General features: G+C 29.3%; 1 protein-coding gene and 1 non-coding gene across 2 annotated transcripts; both read left to right on the top strand.

The window, feature by feature from the left end:
* Nucleotides 1–1316: 1316 nt before the first annotated feature.
* Nucleotides 1317–1387, top strand: TRNAG-GCC (transfer RNA glycine (anticodon GCC)). The gene has a single exon. It is a non-coding gene; the product is annotated as a tRNA-Gly (tRNA).
* Nucleotides 1388–5446: 4059 nt separating this feature from the next.
* On the top strand, nucleotides 5447–6235 carry LOC125872678 (protein phosphatase 1 regulatory subunit INH3). Its single transcript, XM_049553438.1, has one exon. The coding sequence runs from the start codon at nucleotides 5497–5499 to the stop codon at nucleotides 5866–5868; it is 372 nt and encodes a 123-aa protein (XP_049409395.1). The 5' UTR covers nucleotides 5447–5496; the 3' UTR covers nucleotides 5869–6235.
* Nucleotides 6236–15342: the final 9107 nt, after the last annotated feature.

The raw sequence follows: 15342 nt of genomic DNA on the forward strand, positions 1-15342 counted from the left end.
GTGTGATGATGCCTCAGTGAGAAAGCACGAGAGGTTGGTTATAAGGCGTACGCAAAGGGGTTGAAGGTAGGTTGAATTATCTTTTTTGGGGAAAGGTGCTTAAACAAGAAATGGTGTATCTTCATAGTACCGGGGACATAACTCTAGATAGGAAGGAGTGGAGGTCGCATATTAGGGTAGAAGGTTAGTAGGGATAGAGTCTTGTCTTGTCTTGTGAAGGTTGTTGCGTAGTACTAGTCGTACCCTTGTAGTTCTTGTCATATGTCGTTTATTGTGTTTCGATTATCAAACTATTTTGCTGATGTTATTGTTTCTTTCTTGTAAACTCTACAATGTTTTTCTTATTAACTGCTCTGTTTTCTTCTTCTTCTTGTAGTTTGTTTAATGCACTTGAGACAAGAGACTTTCTAAATGGTAAGGTTTGGGTATGTTGTTGTGACTCTTAACAAATTTATATTTAACGTAAATTATGTATTTATTATTTTCAAATTTCTTAAATATAAGAATAAAAATCTTTTGTGAAAAACGTAAAATTTACATAGTGCAATACAACAAAGTTGAATTTTAAGTTAGGGCTATTCAAACTTGAATCGAAAAAATATTATTGATTTATCAGTAATGAGTCATTGATTTAGTAGTTTTTTGAATGGTTCTAATTTTTTTTTAATATAGATCATCGATTCTTAACAGTTTGGGTTTTTTTTTAACGGGCCAACTGATAGCCCGATAGTAAATTAGTAAACTATATTTATATCATTCTGTATATAAAGTCCTTGACATAAGGTTTAGATTATTTCTAACGGTCTCAAACTCTCTATTATTCTAAAAGGTGTCAGTGTTTGGTTTTGAGCAAGATGCAATTTTCCACTCATATGCATGGTATTTTAGTTTGACACCTTATTTCTAAATATTTTTTTATAAAAAAAAAATTTGCGTAAAAAATCTTAATGGTTAAATCGATGACTCAATCGATAACGATCAATAATCGATAAACCAATATATATAATGAATTAACATTTCTACATATCAATAATCGATAAACTTCAAAATTGAACCGAATCAATCGACACACTACCCTATTTCAAGGCAACAAGACACAAAATTCTCAGAAGAAAAAAGAACTTCATATGTGGGTTAATGAGGTAGATTATCTGTCCTTTTATTTTTGTCAAATCAATTCATTAGATATATTATCTAGAACTGCAAATTAGAAAGAATGCTAGGTCAACCTGATTTTATTTTATACAATATGAATATTTGAAATGGTAACTTGTTTATTCATATTAAAATAATAAATTGAAGGTTTTAAACAAACAGCACCAGTGGTCTAGTGGTAGAATAGTACCCTGCCACGGTACAGACCCGGGTTCGATTCCCGGCTGGTGCAAACATTTGAGTGCTGTGATGATTAATGCGCAATTGGTGAGATTTGGGTCTCTACCTAGTCTGATATAATATTAGACGATAAAATATCGCATCTGAGCCTCAATTTTTTCCCCCTCTTTGCTTAGTTTCTATCTAAAATTTGTCTAACTAATTAGTAAATTTATTTTACATGTTTTCTGTTGTCCCCATTAATGATTTAATATACTTGAAGAAGAAGAAAGTATTGAAAACCGTAAGAAAAAGATAAAAAAAGAACATCCTAAGTGTTCGCACCATATGCAGATTGATTGATATTGATTGAGGAATCTAAAAACTATTCTGATATTGTTAACTGTATATGAAATTTATTCTACCTAGTCTGAAATTAGACGATAAAATATTGTATCTGAGTCTCAATTTTTTTTCCCTTTTTGCTTAGTTTCTATCTAAATTTTGTCTAACTAATTAGTGAATTTATTTTACATATTTTCTTTTATCCCAATAATGATTTAATATACTTGAAGAAGAAGAAAGCATTTAAGTCTGTAAAGACCCTTCAATTCCTAATTCCATTGATTTTAAATCTCATAGAACTATTGCTCTTGAAAATTTAGACTTAAAAGTGCTTGACCCTATTATAAGTGTTGAATCCGAGACTTGAAAGATGGATGAATTGAATTGATTTTTTTTTGCTTAAATGATATTGATAATATTTTGACTATTCTTTTATCTACTACATGCTCTAGGGATAAACTAATTTGGCACTTTACAAAATCGGGTACTTATGAGGTAAGATCGACTTATCACCTTGCAAAAAAATTATGCATGATGAGGGATGCTAGGGGTAATATTGCTCTATCTAGTAGTCATGCTTTTTCAAAAGTTTTTTGGGATTTTTGATGGGCAATGAAATAAAAAAAAATAAGCATAAACATTTTCTATGAAGATGTGTGCTTAATACCTTACCGGTAAACAATATTATTAAGAAACGACTAAATCATGTCAATAGTGTTTGTAAAAGACGTGGTTTAAAAGACGAGACTATGGAACACATGTTTTTCAAGTGTCGGGATTCTCAAATAACTTGGAAAATGAGCCCTATTAACTGGAATGATTTTGCCAACATTACTGACTTTTCTTTGTAGTGGAATGATAAGATTAATATGACAAAAAAATGTCTCAATTTTGCTAGTGTTTTGAATTTGACGGTAATGTTTACGTGGCATATTTGGAAGTCTAGAAATGCTTGGAGTTTTAATAATGAATTAACTGACCCTCCAAACATAGTGGCGAAAGCTTTATTTGAACATAATGAATATCTTGATATAGTGCTTGCAAATTCTTCAAATGCAAATTTCAAGAGAATTCATACTATAAAGTAAGAGTTTCCGAAGATGTGATCTATTTATTTGTTGATGCAAGGTTACATATTGAATAAAAGAAGGCAAGCAGTGCTTTGGTTGCTATGGATAACAAGGGTGACTTGTTATAATTGATCCTATTGATAGTACAGAGAATGGGTCTGTTATCTTGCTAGAAATGGTTCTACTTCGTCAGATATTTATTCGAATATTTGGAACACGAAATAGTTTTGCTTCATGCCCAAGGATCCCCAATCCAATTTGTTGGGAAGTCTATGATTGTTGAAGCGTGTGCAATAAAAAAAATCTGTGGAAAAAGCTATACAACATGGATAGAGGAAGCTCTATCTCCTCTCTAATGCAAAATGTTTTGTAGATGTATTGAAGAAAAACGTGAAGACTACTTGGGACATAGATGTAGTTTGTAAAGATATTTGGAATATGTCTGCATCTCTAGAGCATATCGTGTTTGTACATATTCCTAGAAGGTTTAATGTTGTAGATCACAACGTAGCTAAGTTTTCAATTTCTTTATTGTCCCAAGACTATTCCCAATTTGGATTGTAAATGATGCTGAACTTTCCTTTTGACATATTATGTCCATAATGAATTAATATATGACAATTTTTGGATGAAAAAAAAAACTAGTATATGAAATGGTTTCAATTTGGTGAAAGAGTGTTCACACCATATGCAAATTAGTTGATATTGATTAAGGGAGCTGAAAGATATTTTTACATTGTTTATATAGATTAAGGTTTAATAATACGAGGAAAACAAATGTTTGTTAGTTAGTTGATTAAGATCATTACTTATAGATGAATCATTTGCTTCAAATAAAAGTCTTTCGTTGAAATCAGGAATGTCAATAAAATGATCGTTGATTATTTTATATAATTTATATCATACTTACTTTTGTGGTTGCTTTGTTTTGTAAGATCAAAATTAAACTTTTTAAAATCGTCATATCATCTCAATTTTTTTCTCGATATTCGTATAATTCGATTAATCTTTTAGTGTTTTTTTAAAACGTTATATAAAGTTAAAAATAACCATTAAAATGCGATACTTTCGTAATACTTTGACAAAAACTCTTTAGAAAGTTTTTACTATTTAAAGTATTTTTATATAATATCTTACATTCCAATTTCTTATATAATATTTTAAAGTATTTTATTAAATTTTTGTATGTATAATTTTATTGATAAAGATTAAATTATAAAATTTGATGTTGAAAAAAATAAAAATAATCTTGATCATTTAATATACAAAGCTAAATATAATATGTTATTATTAAGATAAACATATATTTTATTTTTAAAAGTAATAACCGACTTGCTTCACGCGAATTGTTTGTTAAGTATTAATACAACATTTTGTAAGTACTCTTTTAATTACCACATGGTTAGAGCCGGGAATTATTTTTTAAGTATATTAATACAAGTTACAACTTACCTATAAAAAGAACCTTTGATAACTAAGCTACTAAAAATCTTTTTCAAAGTGTTGAATGAATTCATATTGATCTGACAGTAATAATATTCCTTTTGGTTTATTATACATGAGACATTGTTATATCATTTAGGGAGAAACAATTTTCTCTTAATTACGAATTTTGTCATTCTTTGCTGAGAGAAGGGATTAATAATTGCTCTTCCTATTACTTTTTTTTTTTGGGGGGGCGGGGGGTTATTTAAAATTTCATTTTTTTGTTCATTATATATATAATTTACTATATCACCTCTATTTATTAGATATTTTTGAAAATGGAGCAATACGAAACTGAATTATTTCTTTAATAATAACAATAATAATAATATATTCAGTGTAATTTTACAAGTAGAATCTGAAATAGAGTGTACGGAAATCTTACTGATACAAAGTTGTTTTTGATAGATCACCGACTTAAAATAAAGCATATCCAAGCAGTTTGATAAATGAGATGCACAAATAAGGACGATAACACCAACAAAATAAAAGACAATATACAACATACATAAGGATGAACAATATAGCAACAAAATAATATGATATTCAAAGTATAAAAAAACAATAATATCTAAAGAACAAAAAACTACGAGAATAATACTAATACCAACAATAAAAAGAGAGATCTAAGTACGACTACTATGTCTATCAAGCAGAAAACAAGAAAATACACAATTATCAATTAACTTTCTATTTTAATTCGCGACCTCCAAACACACTCGCATGTAATGTCTCTCAAAAATATTGTTTTGACATAGTTTTTGTAAGCTTAAATGTTAAAATGGGAGGGAGTAATTAAAATACTCCTTGTCCAACAATAGTTCTCAATTATTGACTTGACACACCCCTTAAGAAACAATAAATAATGATGAGAGGGAGTTGCTCGGATGGTAAGTATCCCTCACTTCCAACCCGAAGGTTGCGAGTTCAAGTCACCAACGGAGCAAAAGGGGTGGACCCTCCTAGGAAGGGTAAAAAAAAAAGAGAAACAATAAATAATAGGGCTATAATTATTATATTATCTTTTGACTTTGTTAAATTTAATGTACTACTAGTAGTATTTAACAGTAAGGATAAAATAAATACAAAATGTAAATTATCTCTTGATTTTTTAGGTTGGATGAGTATTATTGATCAATTATTTTTAATTAAAGTGGATAACTATTATTTTTTTTGAATCAAAAGATAACTTTTATAGTTAAAACCAATTTACATTTCTTATTTATCAGAGAAAAAAACAAAGTCAGAGAAAGGGGAAAGAGACACGGCTAGAATCGGGAAAATGGCCACACGGACGAGGGAAATTGCACAGCCGACGACTGGAACAACGACGGTAACCCTAACCCTAGGAAACCCATCGGAATCTGCACCATCATCATCATCATCATCACAGCAGCAACCAATCGAAACCCTAACGTTGAAACTGAAGCCAAAGAGGAGAGTATCGTGGAAACCAGGAACTGTGGACAACGAGTTCCTCAACAAGAAGAGTTCCAAGAAATGTTGCATTTTCCACAAAGAAAAGCCTTTTGATGAAGACGATAGCGATGATGATGATGCCGATGACAAAGAAAATGACCCATCAAAGAGTCATCATCATGGGGATCATTGCTGTTCTAAACAGGATCATGGAGGAGAAGCTAGTACAAGTTAATCTGAAGATCACTGATGTATTTGACTTGTAAGTTTGTTGAACTTTTTGTTTAGAAGGAAAAAAAATGTTATTTTTGGGGTAAATTTGTTACTAATTGGTATTATTGGAGATCTTCTGTTATTGGGAATCTGATTGAAACTTAGATTTCAGTGGACGTGAAGTTGAACAATTGATATTAATATTACTTTCTATACTATTCGACTTGTAAGAAAGTTTTTCTTTTTTTTAAAGGTGAATTTGAGTATTTGGTATCATTGGAGATGTTTTGTGTTAAAAGTTGGAATTTTGAGGGATTTGATTGGAATTTATGTTTCGATGAATATGAACAATTTATATTCTACATTATGCTTGAATTTTGTTAAGGTTATCTTGGAAGAACATCCTTTCCTTTCTTATCCCAGTTAAAGTTTTTTGTGTTCTCTGTTGAGAGTCTTTTAAAGATGAGAAGAGGGATTCTTTGAAAGGGTTGTTACTCTTTGCATAAACCAGCATAAGTACCAGTTTCTAAACCCAATAAAGATGAAGGATCACAGAACAAGTAGAAATGAAAGGAGGAAAGATCACTCTATTTTAAGCGAGACAAACATAAAAGGAGGAAAGGTCACTCAACAAATGAAATTGCTGAAGCATTTACCTTTGAACTATTTGAAAGTTATCCAACTTGAGGTATGAGAGTATGTAGGGTTGTGTATTGATGTCCATGAGGAGGGTTGTGATAGGTGGACAGTCGGTGTTAAGATAATTTGATTACTCTTCATTAGGATGTGTCCATTACTCTATTTAGTATGCAGAATGGAGTTGAATAGAGTAGAACTGACACAATGTATTCATATAGTTGACCCTAACTAATATAAGATTGAGCAAATTTGGGGTGTGGGGGAGAGGAGTTGGAGCAGTTCATTAAGCCAATCCAACTTTTATAAATTAGACTATATCAAGCTTGTGTTTCAAGTCCAGGGGATTCAACCCTTGTATATCATGCATTTTATTATTTTTGGCTTGTAATATACATGTATAATAAGTAAATGTTTTGAGCAAGGGGTATCATATGAATCCCCTTGCTTTAATGTGGCTCTGCCACTGTGTAAGTGTTCTTTGATAGACGTTTTCTTTCATCGAAAATGACAATCGAGACCAGAAATATTGTTAGTGAATCTGCCTATTTAGAGTTGATATCTGGACTTGTATGGTTTCAAGTGAACCTAGTCTTGTTAGCCCGTTTATGTCTCATTACCTTTGTTGTACTATGCATCACAAAGAAGTTGATGAATCTTTGGAGCTGAAGCATTGTCGTGGAGTTTGATAAGAGAACTGTGCGTCCAAGAGATTGAATTTTATGAGTCACTCTTTTTAATGTGAAGAACTGCTCTAAGCACATACCCCAATAAGAAAGGCAATAAAATGAAGGAAAGAAAGAAAATAAACTAGCAGAAAATTCTGTGAATCACCAGGATCATTAAACCCCAAGTTATTTGAAGGATTTTACATTTTGTTTCCAGATTTCCAAAACTTTTTTCAATTTAACCTTCCCCTTTTTGCTGTATAGAGCCATAATATTGCTGGTTTGAGTATGCATTATGAATGAAGGGTATCTCGTGTTTCTCTTGTTTTCTTTATTACTTGGAGATCAAAAGTTTTTCTATGGTTTGTGAAAACATGTATACGCTAAATGTAAATGTACTTTTTTAGAAAAACTTTTCTGGCATCTCAATGCTATGCCAAAGGAATTTGGTTACATGTTCAAGATATAAAAAGTCTGAAAGATGTACACACCTTATTTGATTTCCTCATCTCGTTCAGATGATATAGACTTAGTAACTTTATAGCTTCTATGATCTTTTTTGTGTACATTGATGCACTTCCTTGGTGCTTTTGTTGATCTATAAAATACTTTTAATTTTTAGTAAAGTATAAGAAAAAGTTTTTCACTATCTTCTAATTTTTCCAATTTGAAATCTTGGTATTAGAAATTGGAATGAATTAGAGGGTGGTATCCTAATTCAGCAACCACAGTGAAGATGCTAATGTAATAAATGCAGACAGTTTACAGAAGGTTGCTCGAAAACCTGTATAAAGGATTTTTTATGTTGAGCAATCTTATGTATGCCTGACTTGGCCTCCTGGATGAGATAATAGAGTTATCAAACAGCCTTGATCATCTGTCAGAAACTTTTTGATCAGATTATTAACAAATTAGTAATTCAAACAGCCTTGATCATCTTGATCAGATGATGGAAGTAATGTATAAACCAAATGATTTGAAATAAAACAAAGATAAGGACGCCAGCAGCACCTTTTTGATTGTCTTAATAACTGAATTAGACGGAAGAATTCAAATCAATTTTAAACGAGACATACATAAAAGGAGGAAAGACTACTCAATAAAAGAAATTGCCAAAAGATTTTCCTTTTGAACTATTTGAAAGTTATCTAACTTGAGTTACTAGAGTATGGGCGGTTGTGGTTTTGATGGCCAAAAGGAGGCTTGTGGTAGGTTGACAGTCGATGTGAAGATGGTTTGATGATTTTTTTTCATTTTAGGATGTGCCCATCTAAGTATGCCGAAATGGATTTGATAGAACTGATACAATGGATTCATATAGTTGCCCCAACTAATATAGGTTTGAGGTTGATTGAATGAAATTTGTGTGTGCGCGCATGGGATGGGGCATTCTTTGACAGATGCTTTCTTTAATCAAAATGTTTCTGTCAAGACCGGAAATATTGTTATAGAATCTGCCTAATTAGTGTTGATATCTGGACTTGTATGGTTCAGAGGTGAACCTATTCTTGTTAGCCCATTTGTATCTGATTGCCTTTTGTTGTATTAAGGCACCACAAAGAAGTTGATGAACTGAAGCATTGGCGTGGAGTTTGATAAGAGAATTATGTGCCCAAGAGTGTGCATTATATGATTCACTATTTTAATGTAAAAAAGTAGTGATTTGAAGGATTTTGCATTTCAGAACCTTTTTTCAATTTAACCTTCCCTATTTTTTGCTGTATAGAGCCTTAATTATTGCTGGTGTGAGTATTCATTATGAGTGAAGGGTATCTCATGTTTTTCGTGTTTTCTTTAGTACTTGGATATCATAAGTTTTTCTATGATTTATGCAAACATTTATACAGTTACTTGGTTTCATGATCAAGATTTAATTTGGAATTCTGAAAGATGTACACACCTAATTTGATTTCCTCATCTTGTTCAGATGATATAGGCTTTCTAACTTTATATGTTGTGTGTACATGGATGCACTTTCTTGGTGCTTTTGTTGATCAATAAAATAATTTTTAGTGAACATCTTCCAACATGGTGGTAGCCTAATACAACAACCATAGTGAAGATGCTAATTTGATAAAAGCATTGGGCGATGCTTTACTAAGATCAAACCAATTTCCTGAGTTTTATGAGCTACAACATTAAACCTTCTAGGAATTTACGATATGCAGACTTATTTCAAATATCTTTACAAACTACATCCATGTCCTAATATAAAAAATAATTAGTATGAGATGAATTGATGGATTTATGAAACAAGAAAAGTCATTTATAAATAATATTTTTCTCCATCAAAATATTAACACCATTAAGAGAAATGTTGAGTTAAGCATAAACCAAGTAAGAAAAAAAGAAAGAAAAACAAAAGATGGCAGGGGAATCACTCTTTTTGAATAAAAGATGAAAAAGAACAAAGAGTATTAACCGGACAACTTATCTTATTTTTAAAATTACAAATTTTATATTTTATAATTTAATAAAGTAAATATCATATGGGCGACTGATGATGTAGGTAGTGGTGTCAATAAGACGGTTTGGTCGGTTATTTTTTAAAAATTATACCATCTCAATTTTTGGGTATTTTATAATGTATAATCAAAATTAAATCTTTTAAAATCATCCCAATCATATCAGTTTCTCTTCAATATCGGTATAGTTCGGTTAATTTTCGATTTTTTACTTTTAAAATATGACCTCAAAATATATTATTGTTAAAATATTTCTTTCGCAAGTATATTCTTGAAGAAACACTTCGATTTTTCATCAAGAAGTTAAGAATGTAAAATTTTGTTGCAGTATTGTTTGATCTTAAACATTTAATAGGAGTGCTTGTATAGATTTGTCGAATTGTTTGATGGAGTATCTATTATAGTATCTTTTAATTTTAAATCTAATTAATTAGAGGGTAAAGATCCAAAGTCGTTCAGTCACTATAGGTCTAGGACCTAGGTTATATTTATATCTAAAAAAATGTTATTAAATATATTTATATATTAAATTTAACATAAAGTAAATATATAAAATATATTTACATGCACGTAAGTTATTCAGCTCGATTTAGAAGTTTTTTTATTTTTTTTATAAATTAAAATTTTATATCGCATATCCAAATAAAACTTCAACTTCATTTCATAATTTCATATTGCCACCAAAAGGGTCCTAAGGCAAACCCATGAAAATACCACTTATTTATAATATATCAAAGATAAATGGACACTACACGACTTTATTGCATTGAAAAAGACAATTCAATAATTACTTCCCTTTTAAATCATTGTACGTTAGATAATAATGTCCATAGGATCTGTGTTTCTTGAAAAATTTTAACATGACAGTGGCACAATCAACAAAAGATCGGTGAGAGTCTATTAACTTTTTGACAGATAAATAAGTGGGTCATATATCTACTTTAAAGTTATAATGCTATTACTAATAAAAAAGAAAAAATATATTTACACAATAAATAAATTGAGTTGAACATAGACAAAAAAATGCAAGAGAAATTAAAACGTGGATTTACTTCTTTATTTTAATATTTTGAGATTATATTGAATATGTTATGTAGTTATATGTTGATTTGACAAATTTATTTTGATATGGTATTTTTTCTACGTAATATAATTTGTATTTTTGTTTTCATCACCGTTACTTTTCTACTTTTTTTTTGATAAAATAGTAATTAAAATTTTGTGGAATATGTTTAACTTATTTTATTTTAAAAATATATCTAATTTTTTTGTTAATTTTTTTAAATAATGATTTAAGTTAAAGATGACTAGATTTAGAGAGAAAAAATCAAGATCTGAAAAATTAATCTTTATTTCTTTTCAACATTGGTGTAACTTTTTTTCTAACATCAGCAAAAATGTTTTTTAAAAAATAAAAAATTATAGATTCAGTTTGAACGTCAAAATATGCATTTTTGATTTACCATCCTTTGATTTTATAAAAATATTAGGAAAGAAAATTTAAAATTAATTTTTCAACAAGTATAAAATGTGGATCCACAATCATTTTTTATTTTATTATTATATATTTAGTGAAATGTATTATTTTTGATGGGATTGAGATTAATTATAAAATTTATTTTACTTTTTGTTATTTTTGTTCTAGGTTTATAAAAATTCTTCAAACTAACATAAACCATAATAATAATAACATATCCAATGCAATCTCAAAATTAATATAATATTAACAACTAAAAAAGAAAAGCAGCAAATGCACATATTATTTCTTTTGTATTTAACTCAATTTGTTGTGTAAATATATTTTCTCTCTCTTGTTAGTGATAGCATTTTTGCTTTAAAGTAGATAAATGACCCACTTATCCACATGTCAAAAAGTTAATGGTGCCTCACACACATTTTGATGGTTGAGCCTCTACCATAATAAAATTTTTCGTGTTTCCTCCCCTGTGCTAGCTAACAATTTTTTGGTGTACAAAAGTCAAATTTTAATTAAAATTGTGTCATACTACGCATATACCATTCACTCGTTATCTGAGCCTGTGGTAGCACGAGTCCAATTATATTGTTTTTATTTTAATTTATGTGAAATTAATAGAATAAAGTGTTGATCAAATGTTAATATGGTTTTTTTAGATATTTTTAAGTTGTTAATTATTATGATTTATAATTCATTTTATGTAAATTTTAAATAATATTATGTGTTCTCCCTCTCTTCAAATTTATGTGGCACTAATAAGATTTCGAGAGTCACCCCATTTTTTTTTATATATCTTTTAACTTTTTAAATTATTAATTATTGTGATTTATATTACTTTTTACGTAATTTTCAAATCATGTATGTTACTTATTCTTTCCCAATTTATGCGTTAGTCATGAAATTTTGAGAGTCAATCCAATGTTTTATATGCTTTTTAAATATTTTAAATTGTTAATTATTGTGATTGATGATAACTTTTTCGGAAGTTTCAAATAATATATGTTATTATCTCTCTTTCAATTTGTGACCCTAATAAAATTTTGAGTGTCACTCAAATTTTGTATGTCCTTTAAATATTTAAAGTTGTTAATTATTTTGATTTATAGTAATTTTACGTAGTTTTTAAATAATTCACATTATTCCATTTGTCGCAATTTATGTGACACAAATAAAATTTCAAGAGTCAACCAATTTTTTTATGTGTTTTTAAATATTTCATTATTAATTATTGGAAACTCCCTTTTTAAATAAATCAATTAAAATATTTAACCAAGCAAATTATAAATTTGTCACACATCAGTTACTCTAATAATTTAAAACTGAAACAGTAAGTGGTACTCTTTTGAATGACTTTAAATTTGGGAGAAAATTTGGCAAATAGTGTTTGTCCATATAATTTGTTATTATTTGATAAATATATTTGCCAAATATTCCAAAATTTAAAATTTTAGAAAAAAAAAACTAGTATTTGAGTCAAATCTCATTATTTGGAAACTTTTAAAAATTTAAATTCCACACCAAACTTTTATCCTTTATAAAAATACCCTCTATAGTATTTATTTGCGTTGTATTATATATTTTTTTTATGTGAATTCCATAGCAGTGATAAAATATTCACTGAATATGAAAGTGATGATATGATTGCCGATGAAAATGACGAACAATCAACTTAGGGTAATAAAGTCATGTGTTTCGTCTACTTCACGATGTATGGAATGATGCTTATTGCACTCCCTCCAAACTACCGCATTGCTCTAATGTCATGGACACTACTTGTTATTTGCTGCAACGAATATCCAATTGGCTTGTTGCGGAAGTCATGAATCTTGTTACGCCAACGTTTCTATCTTGTTATGTAATACAAACATATGATTAATTTTGATAGTTTTTATAAAACTTCATATTCATTGAAAAAGTGAAATATATTTCTCAAATATTAAGGCCAAATACATGGTGAAATTTCACTCAAATAATATTTGCCAAAAATATTAGAAAATCTATGATCAAACGCTAGCTAAATAAAATCGAAAATCTATAGGAAAAAAATTAAGTGGGAGGTAAAAGTTGAGTAAAGAAACTGAAGTAACAAATGAAGAGGAAATGAGACCCACAGCGGCAGTAAAGGTGCATGAGTCTTTGGTATTTCCTTTGACGAAGAGCTGCTTACCGTAGCCTCTTATATATATATTAGAATAGAATATATTTTTTTTCTCTCACTAACTCAACTTGGTGAATCCATATTTGCAGATACGCTCACCAAGTGAAAGTTCTTAAATTTTAATTATTTTTTTAGTCTTAATTTTTGCTTAAATGGTTCTCAGTATCCACAGATTTTACTTTCTAAATTTCATTAAACATAGGGAGAAGGGAACTGTGAGGAGATTACAAATTGAGGAATTGTTTTTCCGCCAACAAGGTAAAAGTTAAAGTTAAAGTTGATAGTGAAACCATTTGAGTACTCCCTTTTTTGGTGACTAAAGGGCAATTTCTTTTTGGTTTAGTTATAGTGATAAAAAGATATTAGTAGTACTATTTTGACGATAAAAAAGACATTTAATTTGTTTGACACTTGCCAATTTTAGGAGAGATTTTTTCAAACAATTAATACATATCTAGTCTTTTAACTATCACAATTTTTTTAGGGGCAAACACATCGTTGAGAAGGAGCTAGCGTTTGTTATAATCATGTTACCCGTCTTCTATTTTGTGGACTTCACTGTCCTCATGTGCTGAAATGGACATATATCTTATTTTGGCTCTTTTGCGTAAACAACATCAAATGGAAATTGCTGTGAAGCATAAAAGGCTTGGGGAGCCAATTGGTGACACCTTGTTAGGGAAAATTGTGAGCTTCCCTTTCTAATTTTTTACTAGGGAGGTAAACAGAACAGGACAAATCAAGTTTTGACCCGCCTACAAATTAATAGTAGTTATACATCTGTACGACTAAACTAATGCACATTCTCACCTTAATTTTTTACTTAATATGGTCTATCGAATTAAAAATGAGTAAATTTAATTTATTCAAGCAAGAATTAAGACATTAATTATATATTTTTCCATGATCTGCTTAATTAATCGATTAATTAGGTGCTTATCATGGGTTTTGGAAACATTGGAGTGCATATGGCAAAACGTTTGCGTCCATTTGATGTGAAAATAATTGCTACCAAAAGGAGTTGAGAGGTAATTAATCAAGAGAATATTAATTATTGTGAATTAGGACTAGAGCATTATTTAACATTTAATAATATTTAAATTATAAATCCATGTATGCTAATTTAATTTCCAGGATTATGCATTGGGATTAATGGTACTAATTATAATTATGATGACCTGGTTGGTGAGAGAGGAAGCCATGATGATATCTTAAAGTTTGCAAGCAAAGCTGATATTGTTGTCTCTTGTTTACCTATGACTACTGAAACTGTAAGACTCTTAGTTCTCATTTATTTTTATTAAGATTTTTTAAGATAATAACTAGTGTTCATTGAGTGATCATATGATAATTCAACTCGATATATGCTTAATTAAAGTATGTTGGTCACTTGCAGATTGGCATAGTGAATAATGATTTCATATCCGCGATGAAAAAGATGTTTTCTCCGTCATGATACTACAAGATCAAATTTCTTTGTCATCCTTTATCAAGACAAAAATTCTAATTAGTAATGTCATGAAAAAAAAAAACTTATCCGATGCGCCCTTGAGATAAACAAATAAAAAGGATATATCATTACACTTTTGATCCCTCAGTTATTACTTGTAATATTTGTATGCATATTTAACCTTCGACTAATTAGTCATGTTTTTGGTTCCTTTAATAGAAAATAAGTGTGATTAATGAGCAGGGGCGGCTCAACGTAATCGGAGGCCTAAAGCGAAATCTTAATTAGAGGCCTAAAATCTAAATAAACTTCACATGCATTTATTTAAAATTTATTTTTCATACATTTTTAAATGCAAAGTATTACCTAATATTTTTTTTTATATATAAATGATTTATTCGATTTCTTTTTCAATTATTAGTTTTAAATAAGATTTTATTAATTCAACGTTGAAAAATATTATTTTACTCGGGCAATCATTATATGAATTGTTAACATAGTTCTACAAGTAATAAGTTGACAAATTTCAAATAAATATAAGAGTTAGAACCATAGCTTTGATGAAGTTGATAATTTGGTTACCCCACATTTTACTATGGTTGTTGTAATGCTTGAAAATCTAAGAAGAAATGGAAAAAGAAT

The sequence above is a fragment of the Solanum stenotomum genome, chromosome 8 (genome assembly GCF_019186545.1).
Source record: "Solanum stenotomum isolate F172 chromosome 8, ASM1918654v1, whole genome shotgun sequence".
NCBI lineage: Eukaryota > Viridiplantae > Streptophyta > Magnoliopsida > Solanales > Solanaceae > Solanum > Solanum stenotomum.

Coding starts and splice junctions, on each gene's coding strand:
- LOC125872678 (XM_049553438.1), top strand. CDS start 5,497: ATGGCCACACGGACGAGGGAAATTGCACAGCCGACGACTGGAACAACG.